Source organism: Anser brachyrhynchus, assembly GCF_964034855.1.
Source record: "Anser brachyrhynchus genome assembly, chromosome: 2".
NCBI lineage: Eukaryota > Metazoa > Chordata > Aves > Anseriformes > Anatidae > Anser > Anser brachyrhynchus.
In genome coordinates this window covers 724782-740019 of record NC_137695.1, presented here as the reverse complement: position 1 = coordinate 740019, position 15238 = coordinate 724782, and the positions used below count along the sequence as shown (strand labels likewise).

Here is a 15238-nt window from a genome sequence, read left to right as displayed (position 1 = left end):
CCATCCCCATCCCCATCCCCATCCCCATCCCCATCCCCATCCCCATCCCATCCCATCCCTCCCCATCCCATCCCATCCCTTCCCATCCCATCCCCATCCCCATCCCCATCCCCATCCCCATCCCCATCCCCATCCCATCCCCATCCCATCCCATCCCATCCCCATCCCCATCCCCATCCCCATCCCCATTCCCATCCCCATCCCCATCCCCATCCCCATCCCATCCCCATCCCCATCCCCATCCCCATCCCCATCCCCATCCCCATCCCCATCCCCATCCCCATCCCCATCCCCATCCCATCCCCATCCCATCCCCTCCCCATCCCATCCCATCCCATCCCTTCCCATCCCATCCCATCCCCATCCCATCCCATCCCATCCCCATCCCCATCCCCATCCCCATCCCATCCCCATCCCCGCTCCCCACTGTTCTGCTCTGCCCCGCAGCACCTGCACCCGGGGGAAGCTGCTCTGCACTGGCCTGCCCTGCCCTGGTGGGTGCCCCACATGGGGCGAGGGACGGGGACGGGGCTGTCCCCACACAAGGGACACCACAAACGCCCCCCCCTGCCCTGCAGTGCCCGGCGGCTGGTGCGAGTGGTCCCCGTGGACGCCGTGCTCGAGGACCTGCGGTGAGGAGGCCGCCATGCGGCACCGCGCCTGCTCCTGCCCCGCACCGCAGCAGGGGGGCCCGGGCTGCCCTGGGGGGCAGGAGGGGCTCGGGGACGCCGGGACCCAGCTGCAGCGCAAGGAGTGCCCCAATGTCCCCCCCTGTCCCGGTGGGTGTCAGGGTGGGGGGCACCGGGTGCGCAGTGCGGGGTGACCCCGCGGCTCAGCGCCCGTCTCTCTCCTGCTCACAGAGGATGGTGCCTGGGGAGCCTGGGGGCCGTGGTCGCAGTGTGGGGGCTGCGGGGGGCAGGCGCTGCGCACCCGCACCTGCTCCGGGTCCCCGGCACGCTTCGGTGGCCAGCCTTGTGCCGGCGAGGCATGGCAGAGCCGGCCCTGCCCGCGGGGTGCCGGCGGCTGCCAAGGTGAGGCTGTGGGGTGCCGGGGGGCACGGACCCCTCCTCAGACCCCTCTCCGGACCCCTGCCCAGACCCCTCCCCGGTGGGGCCAGGCGTGCCCCGTCCTTGGCCCCCTGGGACGTGTCCGCTCCCCGCAGGGTGCGGCGGGGACCTGGTGGCCTTCGCCTGTGGCAAGCCTTGTCCCCGCTCCTGCGCGGACCTGCGGGAGGACACGGCCTGCCTGGATGGGCCCCGCTGCCAGCCCGCCTGCGCCTGCCCCCCCGGGCTGCTGCTGCAGGATGGTGCCTGCGTCCCCCCGCAGCGCTGCCGCTGCCCACGGGGTGCGGGGATGGGGTGGAAGAGGGGGGCAGGCGCTGGGTGCCGCTGGATGGTGGGCATGGGTGCAGGGTGCCTGGGGTGTCAGGGATGGGGTACAGGGTGCAATAGGGTGACAGGAATGGGGTACAAGTTGCTGTGGGGTGCTTGGGACGGGGTCCAGGGTGCTGTCAAATGGCAAGGATGGGGCGCAGTGCGCTGTGGGGTGGCAGGGATGGGGTACAGGGTGTAATAGGGTGATGGGGATAGGGTGCGGGGTGCCTGGGGTTGTGGGGATGGGGTACAGGGTGTATAGGGTGATGGGGATGGGGTGGAGGGTGCCATGGGGCAACAGGGATGGGGTACAGGGTGCTAATGGGGTGGCAGGGGCACAGGAACAGGGATATGCCAAGGACACAGGCAGGGCACAGGAGGTGCTGGGCAGGGTGGGACTGGGGCCAAGGGCTTCAGTGGCCCTGCACCAGGGTGTGACACATGCCTGCACCCCCCCCCCCCCCCCGCAGGGACCCCCGAGGAGGGGAGCGCCTGGGGCTGGGACGGGGCAGCCCCCGTGCAGGAGCTGCAGCCTGGCGAGACCTTGCAGAGACCCTGCCAGAACTGGTGAGTGCCCCCGTCCCCACACCCAGCCCCGATCGGGAACCCCACGGGACCATCCCGGTGCACGGGGGTGGCACGTGAGGAGCCCCCACCACCAGCCCTGACCCCTGTCCCCCCCCCCGTCCCCCAGCACGTGTGAGGCAGGGGCGCTGCGGTGCCGTGCCGACCCCGAGTGCCGCGTGGATGGGGGCTGGAGCCCGTGGGGGCCCTGGTCCCGCTGCTCCCCCGGCTGCCGCGCCGGCACCCAGGCCGCCTCCCGGCAGTGCAGCAACCCCGCGCCACAGCACGGGGGCCGGGGCTGCCCCGGGCACAGCCAGCGCCAGCGGCCCTGCCCCGCCACCGAGGGCTGCCCAGGTGAGGACACCGGCATGGCCGGGGGGGCACGGGGTGCGTGGGGTGCGTGGGGTGCATGGGGTGCACGGGGTGCACAGGCTGGCATAGGGTGTGCAGGGTGGCACGGGGAGGGGATGCCTGTAGGACGGTGGGTGGCACAATGTGCTGCCCTGCTGGGCGGTGCCGTGCCGTGCCATGCAGTGCGGTGCTGTGCGGTGCTGTGCCGTGTGGTACGGTGCTGTGCAGTGCCGTGCCGTGCCATGCGGCACGGTGCAGTGCCGTGCCGTGCCGTGCCGTGCCACGAGCTGCCGGTCAGTGCCCCGTGGTGCTGTGTGGCACAGCGTGGTGCAGTGCAGTGCTGTGCAGCGTGGTTCCACCCGTTGCAGTGCGGTGCCACACAGCGCGACATAGCGCTGAGCGGTGCAGTGCCGCGCCGCATGGTGCAGTGCGGTGCGGTGTGGGTGATCCAGCTGGGTCCTGCCCAGGGCTCTTTCCCCATGGGGTGGGGGTGCTGGTGCCACCATTGGTGCTGGCACAGCGAGCAGGGCCGTGCTGGTCACATCCCCACCACCGGGGCGGTCGGGGTCCCCCCGCGCCCCCACGTTGCTTCCCCTGTCCTGCAGAAGAGGAGCCGTGGGGCGAGTGGTCCCCGTGGGGGCCCTGCAGCGTCTCCTGCGGCGGGGGGGAGCAGCTCCGCCAGCGGGACTGCCCCCCCCCGGGGGGGTGCCCGGGGCTGGCCCTGCAGAGCAAGACCTGCAACACCCACGTGTGTCGGGGTGAGTGCCATGCCCTGCCCCAGCGCCCTGCAATGCCCTGGGGTCCTCGGGGTGGCACGGAGGGGATGGAGCAGCGTGGTGCGATGGGTGGGGGGGGGTGGAGTTGTGTGGGGTGCATAGGGTGGCGTGGGGTGCTTGGGGTGGCATTAATTGGAAAGGGTGGCACGGGGTGGATGGAGGGGCATGGGTGGCACATGGGGTCCTTGGGCACGGAGTGGATGGGGTGGCACGGGGTGGATGGAGGGGTACAGGGTGTCATGGGGTCCTTGGGGTGGCATTAATGGGAAGGGGTGGCTCGGGGTGGATGGAGGGGCACGGGGTGGCACCCGCAAACCACACCCCTGCGCACGAGCTGGGGCTGCGGGTGCTGGCGCGGTGGGGAGGGCACGGCAGCTCCAGGACCCCCACGGGTGCAGCCGCCCTCAGCCCCGTCCCCGCACAGAGGCGGGCTGCCCGCCGGGGCGGCTGTACCGCGAGTGCCAGCCGGGCGAGGGCTGCCCCTACAGCTGCGCCCACCTCGCCGGCCGCATCGCCTGCTTCCCCGGGGGGTGCCAGGAGGGCTGCCACTGCCCCGCCGGCACCCTGCTGCACCACGGACAGTGCCTGCAGGTAAATGCCCTCACCCCCTCCCGGCACCTGGGGGTCCCGTGCCCCTTCCCCACCCCTGCCAGCCCTGGCCGTGTTCCCTGCGCTGCCTGGGCACCCATGGGTGCAGCCTCTCCACTGCACCCAGCCTCGTGGTGTGAGCTTCTCCTGCTTCCCCTGCTCCTGGGGTGGTGCTGGAAGTGGGCGCCCAGGGCTCTGGGTGCTCCCCGGTGCCATGGGGGCTCCCTGGGGCTGTGGGCACGATGCTCATGCCCTATGCAGGAGTGCCCCTGCATGCTGACGGCCGAGGTCCTGCGGGAGCTCCAGAACAGCTCCGCAGACCCCCAGGAGGCCCCCACCCTCCTGGGCACCCAGGGGCCGCCCCTCACGCTGGACCAGGAGGTGCCTCCCGGCAGCACCCTCCACTCCCCCTGCACCACCTGGTGAGTGCCGTGGGACCCCTCCCCACGCACCCTGCTCCCCTCCCCATCCCCATCCCCTGCTCCTATCCCTATCCCCATCCCCATCCCATCCCCTTCCCCTGCCCCTTCCCGGTCTCACCCTGCCCCTTCTCGCCCAGCACCTGCCTCCACGGCCGGCTGAACTGCTCGCAGCCCCTGTGCCCGCGGGACGGGGGCTTCGCACCCTGGGGCCCCTGGAGCAGCTGCTCACGGAGCTGCGGGGGCCTGGGGGTGAGGACCCGTCAGCGGGGCTGCACCAGCCCCTCGCCTGCCCGGGGGGGCCGGGACTGCGCCGGGCCCCGCTCCGACAGCAAGTACTGCCAGAGCCCCGAGTGCCCGGGTGGGTCACAGCCCCCTCCCTTTGCCTTGACGGGGGTCACAGCCCCCTCCCCTCGCCCTGCCGGGGGTCCGGCTGCCCCACTGGGGCCGGATCCATGTGGGCACGGAGTTGGGGTGCGGGGGTGTCACCGCCTGCTCTGCTCCCTGCAGCTGTGGCCGTCCCCACGAAGGAGCCCAGCCCCAGTGTCCCAGGTGAGGGCTGTGCCGTGGGGGGGTTTCGCTGCCCTGGGCATGGTGGGGTCCCCTCCCTGGAGCTCCCTCCCTGCCTGGAGGGGTTCTGGCACCAGGGGGGGCCTTGCGCTCCTGGCAAGCCCTGGCCCTGCTCCCAGCCCCCCTCATCCCCCCCCATCCTGGGCAGGTGCTGAGGAAGAGGAGGGCTTCGGCCCCTGGTCCCCCTGGAGCCCCTGCTCCAAAACCTGCACCCGCCCCGAGCGCCCGGCCACCAAGACCCGCGAGCGCCTCTGCACCGGGGCCGCCAACTGCAGCGGGGAGAGCTTCCAGGAGCAGCCCTGCAACCTGCCCCACTGCTCAGGTGGGGCTGGGGCCGTGCCCTGCCCCGCCGCCCAGGGGCTGGGGCTGTGCCCCACTGCCCGGGGGCTGGGCACCATCCTCTGCGCCCCTGCCCGCGGGCTGGGGCTGCCAGCATCCAGTGGCGCAGCCGCGGGAGGTGCCATGCCCCTCGTCCCCATGTCCCCACAGACGCCCCCCCATGCCAGGGCGAGGACTGTGCCGGCCTGAACTGCTCGTGGACGCCGTGGGGTCCGTGGGCCGAGTGCTCCCGCAGCTGCGGCATGGGGCTGCAGCAGCGCCTGCGCGCATACAGCCCCCCCGGCACAGGGGGCCGCTGGTGCCCGGGCATCCTCAGCGCCTACGTGCAGCGCCGCTTCTGCAACCTCCAGGCTTGCAAAGGTGGGGAGCAGCGGCAGCAAGGGGGGGTCCCCAGCACCCCAGGGAGGGTCCCCAGCACCCTGGGGGCTTTGCCTGGCCCTGGCTGGGCACCAGCCCCCGCGGCACCTGGGTGTGACGCCCGTCCCCTCGTGTCCCCGCCGGCGGCAGTGGATGGCGCCTGGTCGGCGTGGAGCCCCTGGTCCCGCTGCGACCGGACGTGCGGGGGGGGCCGTGCCGTGCGCTCCCGCTCCTGCACTCGTCCCCCCCCCAAGAACGGGGGGCAGCGCTGCCCGGGCGAGCGGCACCACTTGCGCCTCTGCAACCCCCAGCCCTGCGGTAGGGAGCGCGGGGGGTCGGGGATGGGGACGGGCACCCTGGTGCCGTGCTGATGGGTGCCCCCCTCCCAGGGGCCGGCTGCCCCCCCGGCATGGCCCTGGTGGCTTGTGCCAGCCGCTGCCCCCGGCGCTGCGAGGACCTGCAGGAGGACATCGCCTGCGGGGACGAGGAGCGCTGCGAGCCCGGCTGCCGCTGCCCCAACGGTGAGTGCTGGCCTGGGGGGGTGCCGGGGGGCAGAGCCTGGCCCCCTCCCCCCCGGGGGCTGTGGGGTGCCCTTGGTGCCTGCTGGATGTGCACGCACCGTGTGGTGCCGTGCGCGCACTGCAAACAGGCGTTCATGGAGAGCTGCCTGCACGAGTCTGGGCACATCCTGCCAAAGGCTGAGCTGCACACAGAGCACACAGTGCACACGCACACACACACGCACACGCACGCGGCAATGCCCAGCCTGGCGTGGCCACGCGCTGACGCTGCCCGCCCGCAGGCACGCTGGAGCAGGATGGGGGCTGCGTGCCCCCCGCGCACTGCGAGTGCACCGATGCCCAGGGCCACAGCTGGGTGCCGGGCAGCACCCACCACGATGGCTGCAACAACTGCACGTGCCAGGAGGGCCGCCTGCGCTGCACCGACCGCCCCTGCCCGCCGCCGCACTGCCCCTGGAGCCGCTGGTCCCGCTGGTCCCCGTGCAGCGTCACCTGCGGGGACGGCCGGCAGACGCGCTTCAGGTGGGGACGTGGCCCACGGGGACCGTGCGAGGCGGTGTCAGGGACCTGCCACCCACGCGTCCCCTCGCTTTGTCCCCTGGCAGGACCCCCGTGTCAGGCTCGTGGGACGAGGAGTGCCGGGGGGAGCATGTGGAGAGCCGGGGCTGCGTGGCGGGGCCCTGCCCGCCCCTGTGCCCCCAGGAGGGCTGGGAGAGGCGCCTGGGGGACACGTGGCGGCAGGGCGAGTGCCAGCAGTGGTCAGTGTCCTCGTGGGCAGGGGGCCGGGAGGGGCTGGGGCTGCTTCTGCGTGACCTGCCCCATGGGCACCCCCTGCCCCGTGGGCACCCCTTCCCCTATGGGCACCCCCTGTCCCATGGGCACCCCCTGCCCCTTGGGCACCCCCTGCCCCGTGGGCACCCCCTGTCCCATAGGCACCCCCTGCCCCTTGGGCACCCCCTGCCCCGTGGGCACCCCCTTCCTGTGGCACCCACCCCCCCCATCCCCTCCCGCAGCACCTGCACCCCGGAGGGCACGGTCTGCGAGGACGCCTCCTGTGCCGGTGAGTGCTGCGCACCCCTGGGTGCAAAGCCCCAGCCCCCCGCCAGCCTCCTGGGGCCAGGAGGGGGACGGAGGGGACCGAGGGACACCGTGCCCTGTGACGTGCCACCCTGCCATCCCAGAGCCCGAGCAGTGCACGTGGGGCGCGTGGAGCCCCTGTTCCCAGACCTGCGGCACTGGCCTGGCCACCCGGGAGGGTTCCTGCCCCTGCCCGACCCCCGGGACCCCCGGTGCCCCCTGCAACAACAGCACTGGGACTGGAGCCAGCCCGCGCCGGGAGCTGGAGGCTTGCTACCTGCAGCCCTGCCCAGGTAGGGGGGCAGGCACGGGCAGGGGGCGGTGGGCCCGTGCCCAGCCCTCATCCCTGGTCCCCTCTCTGCCCCAGACGAGTGCTCCTGGAGCCCCTGGAGCCCCTGGAGCCCCTGCTCCTGTAGCTCCCCCCTGCAGCACCGGCACCGGCACCGGCACGGCCCCGGCACCTGCGTGGGGCTGGACGGGGAGCTCCGCGACTGCGACACCTCGGGGTGCTCGGGTGAGGAGGGGGCTGGTGGGGACCTCCTGCGCTGGCACTGCCCAGCGCCGTCACCCTCCCCAAACCCGCCTGCCCCTGCCTCCTGCCCTGCCCCTGCCCATCCTGGTGCCTCCAGGGGTGTCCGAAGCTTCTCCTCTCCCTGCAGAAGCCGGCTGTGAGCCCCCCTTCGAGTTCCAGCCCTGCGGCCCCCCCTGTGCCCGGCTCTGCTCCTCCCTGCAGCGCCCGCAGCTGTGCCCGGCCCTGCCCCGCTGCCTGCCCGGCTGCTTCTGCCCCCAGGCAAGGGCAGAAAGGGGCGAGGCCGGGCTGGGTCTTGTGGGGTGGGCGCCACCCTGGTGGGCTCTGAAGCCTGTGGGGTCAGGGAGGGCTCAGGAGGAGCCTGGTGCCCGCAGCGAGCCCTGGGTGCAAATGGATGGCTGCGGGGACGCTGCGGGGACTTTGTGGGGATGCCGCGGGGACATTATGGGGATGCTGTGGGGATGCTGTGGGGGTGCTGAGGGCACACACCATTTGCCCCCCCTCCACGTCCCTGTGTCCTGGCAGGGGCTGCTGGAGCAGCGCGGAGCCTGCGTGCCCCCCGAGCAGTGCGACTGCCTGCACGCCAACGGCTCCAGCGGCCCCGTGGCCCTGGCTCCAGGGAGCATCGTCCTGCTGGGCTGCAAGAAGTGGTGAGGGGGCCGCTGGGGGGCCGGGGGGTCGCCCCCACACACGGGGGGCCGGAGGTGCCGGGAGCTCACCGCTGTTTCCTCGCAGCGTGTGCCAGGACGGGGCCCTGCGGTGCAGCAGCGAGGGCTGCCAGGGTGAGTGTGCCCCCCGCGCTGGGATGGGACCCCCGGCCCCTCCTGCCCCATGGGTTGTGCCCGTGGTCCCACGTCCCCTCGGGGGCACCCTGGGGGTTCCTGCCCACCCAGCACCCCCCGTGTCCCGGCAGGGCTGCTCCCGCTGAGCCCCTGGTCTGAGTGGGCGCCCTGCAGCCCCTGCCTGCCCCTGCCCGCGCGGCTCCTGCCCCAGCCCGAGGAGGCCCTGGGGGACGCCATGCCCCAGGTTTCGCTGCAGCACCGCTACCGAGCCTGCCTGGACCCCGAGACCGGCCTGCCCTGGGCCGGGGACGCGGCTGCTTGCTCAGCTGAGCTGCAGCAGGAGCGGCTCTGCCCGGACCCCCCCGTCTGCCAAGGTACCGGGGGTGCTGCAGGGTGTGGGGGTGAGGGGCCCCCGCTGCAGGTAGGTGACGCCCGTGTCCCACAGAGCTCTGCCTCTGGAGCCCCTGGGGGCCCTGGGGGCCCTGCCAGCAGCCCTGCAGCGGGGGCTTCCGCCTGCGACACCGCCACCTCCAGAACCCAGCGGGCAGCGGGCAGTGCCCGGGGGCGAGCTCCCAGAGCGAGAGCTGCAACACTGCCGTCTGCCCAGGTAACACCCCCTTCCCCATCCCATCCCATCCCATCCCATCCCATCCCATCCCATCCCATCCCATCCCCATCCCCATCCCGTCCCGTCCCATCCCATCCCATCCCATCCCCATCCCATCCCCATCCCATCCCCATCCCCATCCCCATCCCATCCCATCCCCATCCCATCCCCATCCCCATCCCCATCCCCATCCCCATCCCGTCCTGTCCCATCCCATCCCACCCCATCCCATCCCATCCCATCCCATCCCATCCCATCCCCATCCCCATCCCCATCCCATCCCATCCCCATCCCATCCCCATCCCCATCCCATCCCCATCCCATCCCATCCCATCCCCATCCCCATCCCCATCCCCATCCCCATCCCAATCCCATCCCCATCCCATCCCCATCCCATCCTATCCCATCCCCATCCCCATCCCCATCCCATCCCCATCCCCATCCCCATCCCCAACCCATCCCCATCCCCATCCCATCCCATCCCATCCCCATCCCCATCCCCATCCCCATCCCATCCCCATCCCCATCCCATCCCATCCCATCCCATCCCGTCCCATCCCATCCCCATCCCCATCCCATCCCCATCCCCATCCCATCCCATCCCATCCCCATCCCCAACCCGTCCCCGTCCCCATCCCATCCCATCCCCATCCCCATCCCAATCCCATCCCCATCCCATCCCATCCCGTCCCATCCCATCCCCATCCCCATCCCATCCCCATCCCCATCCCATCCCATCCCATCCCATCCCCATCCCCATCCCCATCCCGTCCTGTCCCATCCCATCCCACCCCATCCCATCCCATCCCATCCCCGTCCCATCCCATCCCCATCCCCATCCCCATCCCATCCCCATCCCCATCCCATCCCATCCCATCCCATCCCATCCCATCCCATCCCATCCCATCCCATCCCATCCCATCCCATCCCATCCCCATCCCCATCCCCATCCCATCCCCATCCCCATCCCATCCCATCCCATCCCCATCCCCAACCCGTCCCCGTCCCCATCCCAACCCGTCCCCGTCCCCATCCCATCCCATCCCCATCCCCATCCCATCCCGTCCCATCCCATCCCCATCCCCATCCCCATCCCCATCCCCATCCCATCCCCATCCCCATCCCATCCCATCCCATCCCCATCCCCATCCCATCCCATCCCATCCCATCCCGTCCCATCCCATCCCCATCCCATCCCCATCCCCATCCCATCCCATCCCATCCCCATCCCATCCCCATCCCCATCCCCATCCCCATCCCCATCTCATCCCATCCCATCCCATCCCATCCTGTCCCATCCCATCCCATCCCCATCCCATCCCCACCCCATCCCATCCCATCCCATCCCACCCCCTGGCCCCCCCCCCAGGGGCTGCCCCCAGCCGCCCCCCAACACCCGGCCGCTGCCCCCAGGGGAGGTGTGCGAGGACCGGGGCAAGGCGCTCGCTGCCCCCTGTGCCAACAACTGCCCCCGCGCCTGCGCCGACCTCTGGCACCACGTGGAGTGCGTGCAGGGGGGCTGCAAGCCAGGTACGCACCCCCCCCACCCCGTGCAGCCTGTGTTCAGCACCCACCCATGCATCCCTGCACCCTTCCTGCCGGGTGCTCGCAGCACCCATGGGTGCACGGCTCCTCCTGTCCCTGCAGGGTGCCGGTGCCCCCCGGGGCAGCTGCTGCAGGACGGGGTGTGCGTGCCCGTCGCCGAATGTCGCTGCGGGCTGCCCGGGGCCAACAGCACCCACGAGGTCTGGCCAGGGGAGGCAGCCGAGGTGGAGTGCCACAACTGGTGGGTGCCGGGGGGCAGGGGACGGCGGGGGGGACACGGGCAGGACCGCGCCGTGCCCGTCACGCAGCCCCAGGGCGAGCGGGGGGCACTGAATGCCCTGGCCTTGGGCTCGGGCCCCCTCCTCACCCAGCCCCTCTTCCCCTTCAGCACCTGTGTGAACGGGACCTTGGCGTGCCCGGTGCTGGCGTGCCCGTCCTACGGGCCCTGGTCTGCCTGGAGCCCCTGCTCCAGCACCTGCGGGGGCGGCCGCACCTCCCGGCACCGCGCCTGCCTGCCGAGCCCCGGCGGGGTGCCCTGCACGGACACCGGCACCCAGGAGATGGCCGAGTGCAGCCCCCAGCCCTGCCCCGGTGAGCGCCCGTCGGCACCCCCAGCATCGGCACCGGCACCGGCAGGGCCTGGCAGGGCGTAGGGGGTGGCACTGACCCCCCTCTCCGCCCCGCAGACGGGTGCCAGCTGAGCCCCTGGTCCCCCTGGAGCCCCTGCAGTGCCAGCTGCGGAGGGGGCAGCTCGGAGCGGCGCCGGGAGCTGCTGGGAGGCGAGGAGGAGCCGTGCCCGGTCCCGGTGCTGCAGCAGCACCGCGTCTGCAATGCCCGCAACTGCACGCCGGGTAGGGCAGCCCCAGCGTGGGCACCCTACGGAGGGTCCCAGGGGATGGGGCTGGCTCTGGAACGGCGGTGGGGTCGGGGGCGGTGGGATCTGCCCGCCCCCACTGACACCAGCCCCCATCCCTGCCCCGCAGAGTGTCCCCGCAGCCAGGTGTACGGGGACTGCGCCAACGCCTGCCCCCACGCCTGCGCCCACCTCCGCCCGGGGACGCAGTGCCTGCAGCAGCCCTGCCAGCCCGGCTGCGCCTGCCCGCCCGGACAGGTGGGGCCGTGCCACAGCCCCCGGGGGCACGGGGAACGTGGGCTGGGGTCGGGGCAGCAGCCTCAGGGTCCCCGGTCACCCGCAGGTGCTGCAGGACGGCGCCTGCGTGCCCCCCGAGGAGTGCCGCTGCGTGCTGGACCCCACCGTGCCCTGGGCGCTCAACCTCTCGCGGGAGGAGCAGGAGCAGGAGCACTCGCCGGGCAGCCGCCTGCAGCACCGCTGCAACAGCTGGTGGGTGCCCCCGCGCCCCACGCTGCCCCCCCCCGAGACCCACGTTGGGTCCGGGTGGGCTCTGAGCCCCGCTCTGTCCGCAGCATCTGCCTCCGCGGCACCTTCAACTGCTCCCAGGAGGACTGCAGTGGTGAGAGAACACCCTCTGTCCCTGTCCCCGTGCCCGTGCCGTGGTCCCCATGCCACAGCCGGGCCCTGCTCGCCCCCCCCCCCCCCGCAGTGGACTGCCTGTGGTCCCCGTGGTCGCCCTGGTCCCCCTGCTCGGTGACGTGCGGGGCGGGCGAGCGGCTCTCCCGCAGGCACCCGCTCCGGCAGCGCCTCTACGAGGGGGCAGAGTGCTTGGGGCCCCCCCTGCGCCGGGCTCCCTGCCACCTCCCCGACTGCGGTGAGTGCCCCCAAACGTCCCTGGGAGGTGGCTGGGGGGGGGGACAAGGCACCACGGTGGGTCCGGCTATGGGGACAATGCTCCCCGAGGTCTCACCCAGCCATGGGGGCATGGAGGGGGCAGCGAGGGAAGGGGCAGAGCTGTCGCCTGTGGGATGCCAGCCCTGGCGGGGGCTGGCAGTGGCAGCGCTGGCAGTGCCCAAGCACCCGGGTGGGTTTGTCTGCCACCGGCTGAGCCTCTCCGGTTGCCACGTGCCCGAGGGCAGGGCCAGCGCGCGGCCAGTGCCGGTGACATGTCCTGCACCACCGGTGACGTGTCCTGCACCGCCGCCAGCCTGCCCGGAGGGTGAGCGCTGGCAGGACCCCGGGGTGCAGGGCCCCGGGGTGCCCCCAGGCTGCGATCAAAGCTGCACGGACATCCCCGGTGAGGCCCCCCCCGGCTGCAGCGCGGCCCCGGCCCCCGGCTGTGCCTGCGAGCCCGGCCGCTACCGCAACAGCAGCGGCCGCTGCGTGCCCGCCACGCTCTGCGAGTGCCTGCACCGGGGGCAGCTCCATGAGGTGAGCGGTGCCTGCGGTGCCTGCGGTGCCTGCGGGTGCCTGGGGGAGCCTGCGGGAGCCCGGGGACCCCCCCACCTCGCTGTGCTCACCCTCTTCCCCCCCCCCCCCCCCAGCCTGGCAGTGAGTGGCAGGAGGAGTGCGCGAGGTGCCGCTGCGTGGACGGCAGGGCTGCCTGCACAGATGGCTGCCCCCCGCTCTCCTGCCCCGAGGTACAGCCCCAGCCCCCCTGCTGCCCCCCAGCAGCCCCCCCTGCTGCCCCCCAGCTGCCCCCCCAGGGCTCCGGGAGAGGCTGATGCCGCTGTCTCTGCAGGGCGAGGTGAAGGTGCGGGAGCCAGGACTCTGCTGCCCCGTCTGCAGGATGGAGTGGTTGGGTAAGGGCCTCCCAGGGAACCCCCCCCCGGCTCTGCCCCAACTCTTGGGGACCCCCCACCCACGTGGGGCTGGCCAGGCGGCCATGGGGGTGCTACAGCTCTGCCCCCCCGCCCCTTGCAGAGGAGCCATCCTCCATGTGCCAGCGCTTCACTGAGCTGCGCAACATCACCAAGGGGCCCTGCTCCCTGCCCGGGGTGGAGGTCAGCTACTGCAGCGGGCGCTGCCGCTCCCGCACCGCCGTCACCCCCGAGGTGAGCCCGGGGCAGCGCCAGGCACCAGTGGGGTGCCCCCCTCGTGGTGCCGGGGGTCTCGGGGTGCACGCAGCCCGGTGACGGTGCCGCTGCGCAGGAGCCGTACCTGCAGACGCTGTGCGAGTGCTGCAGCTACCGCCTGGACCCCGCCAGCCCCGTCCGCATCCTCAGCCTGCCCTGCGCCGGCGGCACGGTGGAGCCGGTGGTGCTGCCCGTCATCCACAGCTGCGAGTGCAGCAGCTGCCAGGGTGAGGGGGACTGGGGGGCTGGCGTGGGGGTCCTGAGCAGCTCTGGGACCCCCTCGCTCCATCCCCGGGCCCCTCCTCACCCCGCTGTCCCACAGGGGGGGATTTCTCCAAGCGCTGACGTCCTGGCTGGGTGGATGCTCCTCCTGTGTGACGGTGGTGGAGGACCCCACGGCTCCCCGGCCCCCCAGCCCAGCAATAAAAGCACAAGCACCCAGCTCGCCTGTGCCTTAGTGGGAGTGGGAAATGGGGAGGTGGGAGGGAGCAGGGTGCCGCACTGGGGGATATATGGGGATGGGGATGGCTGCAAGGCGAGGGTCTGGGGTGCTTGAAGGTTTCCAGTGGGTCCAGGGCACCTCTGAGATCCCCGGGCCCCCTGCTCTGGCTGTCCGAGCACCCACCATCTGCCCACCAGGCTCTGCATCACCACCAGCTGCCCACCCTGTGGGCACCCCAAAGGCACTGCAGGTGTGGGGGTCTGGCTCCCTGGGTGCTCCCCAAGACCCTGCCAGTCTCCAGGACCCTGGGGGGGTCCAGGCTGCCCCGCACAGCTCCCCCAGCGTAGCCCCTGCCCCAGTACTCATGTCCCCATGGCGAGGCCGTCACCTGCTGCCCTCACACCTGAGGCCACCACAGTAGATGGGACGGCAGCGGGGAGAGGCACCAGCCCGTGCTCCTGGCACCCTGTGCTCGTGGTGGCACAGTCCCCAGAGCGTCACGGTCCCCAGAGCGTCACATTCCCCAACATGACACAGTCCCCAGGGTGTCCCCCCCCAGGGCAGGTGGCTGCTTGCACCCAACGAGGTGCTGCTGTGCCGTGCCGTGCCGTGCCGTGCCGTGCCATGGGGTGTGCTCCCAAATTGGAGGTGCCGAGCTGCCCTTCTGCTCCTGCCCTTCTGCTCCTGCCCTTCTGCTCCTGCCCTTCTGCTGCCTTGACGGGTGCCCGAGCAGCCCCCACCTGGCGCACGGAGCCCAGCGGGGGGTCACTGCCTCCCCCTAGGGCAGAGCCAGGCCCGCAGGTCCACGGCCGCCACCCTCCACCACCCGGGGAAGGGGCTTTAAAATAGCAAACCTCTGAGCACAAATGGATTTTTTTAGCATTAGTGATCCTGGGGGGACACACCAGCCCGGGACCCCGCCAGCACCGCGCTGGGCACGGGCGCTCCCTGCCCTTCGGTGCGCCGGTCGCCACGAGATATTTTCATCCCGACAAAGCAGCCTCGCTTCTTTTATGCTGCTTCAGATAAGGGATGTCCAAGAACGCATGTGTGGAAAAGTGCAGCTTTGTGCCTGGGGCAGGTTTGTGGGGGAAGCACAGTTTAGAAGGCGGGGAGGTGACAGGTTGGGCTTTGCCCTGAAAAATCGCTCAGGTTCCATCCCCTGCTGATTGAAAACAGCAATAATACCAAAAAACTATGTGCTCGTGGGCTGGGCAGGCAGCTCCCTGCAGGGCCTGGGGCCCCCACACCTCTCACCATGCCCAGGGCCCCCTGCCCCCAGCCCAGGCTGCCCCCAGCCCCATCCAGCCTGGCCTTGGGCACTGCCAGGGATGGGGCACCACAGCTCCTGGGGGCAGCCTGCGCCAGGCCTCACCGCCCGCAGCGGGAAGGATTTCTGCCTTGGATCTAACCCAAACCCACCCTCTTTTACCTTAAAACCATCACCCCGTGTCCTGTCACTACCTGCCC

The 15238-nt window shown here is 72.0% G+C and overlaps 1 protein-coding gene across 1 annotated transcript in view; it reads left to right on the top strand.

The window, feature by feature from the left end:
- The window catches only part of LOC308190280 (SCO-spondin-like), a 38255-nt gene extending 23031 nt beyond the window's left edge, over positions 1 to 15224 (top strand). The window contains 36 exon segments of the mRNA XM_080581397.1: positions 448 to 494; positions 579 to 779; positions 861 to 1031; positions 1163 to 1345; positions 1844 to 1940; positions 2068 to 2291; positions 2894 to 3046; positions 3489 to 3655; positions 3914 to 4074; positions 4212 to 4963; positions 5131 to 5340; positions 5488 to 5655; positions 5727 to 5858; positions 6140 to 6380; positions 6464 to 6616; positions 6872 to 6918; positions 7040 to 7228; positions 7303 to 7449; positions 7595 to 7725; positions 7990 to 8114; positions 8200 to 8246; positions 8378 to 8620; positions 8692 to 8853; positions 10267 to 10383; positions 10501 to 10639; positions 10787 to 10989; positions 11085 to 11249; positions 11382 to 11509; positions 11595 to 11740; positions 11824 to 11870; positions 11961 to 12125; positions 12459 to 12682; positions 12796 to 12891; positions 12993 to 13053; positions 13175 to 13305; positions 13403 to 15224. Coding sequence (XP_080437523.1) covers positions 448 to 494; positions 579 to 779; positions 861 to 1031; positions 1163 to 1345; positions 1844 to 1940; positions 2068 to 2291; positions 2894 to 3046; positions 3489 to 3655; positions 3914 to 4074; positions 4212 to 4963; positions 5131 to 5340; positions 5488 to 5655; positions 5727 to 5858; positions 6140 to 6380; positions 6464 to 6616; positions 6872 to 6918; positions 7040 to 7228; positions 7303 to 7449; positions 7595 to 7725; positions 7990 to 8114; positions 8200 to 8246; positions 8378 to 8620; positions 8692 to 8853; positions 10267 to 10383; positions 10501 to 10639; positions 10787 to 10989; positions 11085 to 11249; positions 11382 to 11509; positions 11595 to 11740; positions 11824 to 11870; positions 11961 to 12125; positions 12459 to 12682; positions 12796 to 12891; positions 12993 to 13053; positions 13175 to 13305; positions 13403 to 13882 — 6253 coding nt within the window. The 3' untranslated portion in view covers positions 13883 to 15224.
- The last annotated feature ends 14 nt before the right edge of the window (positions 15225 to 15238 follow it).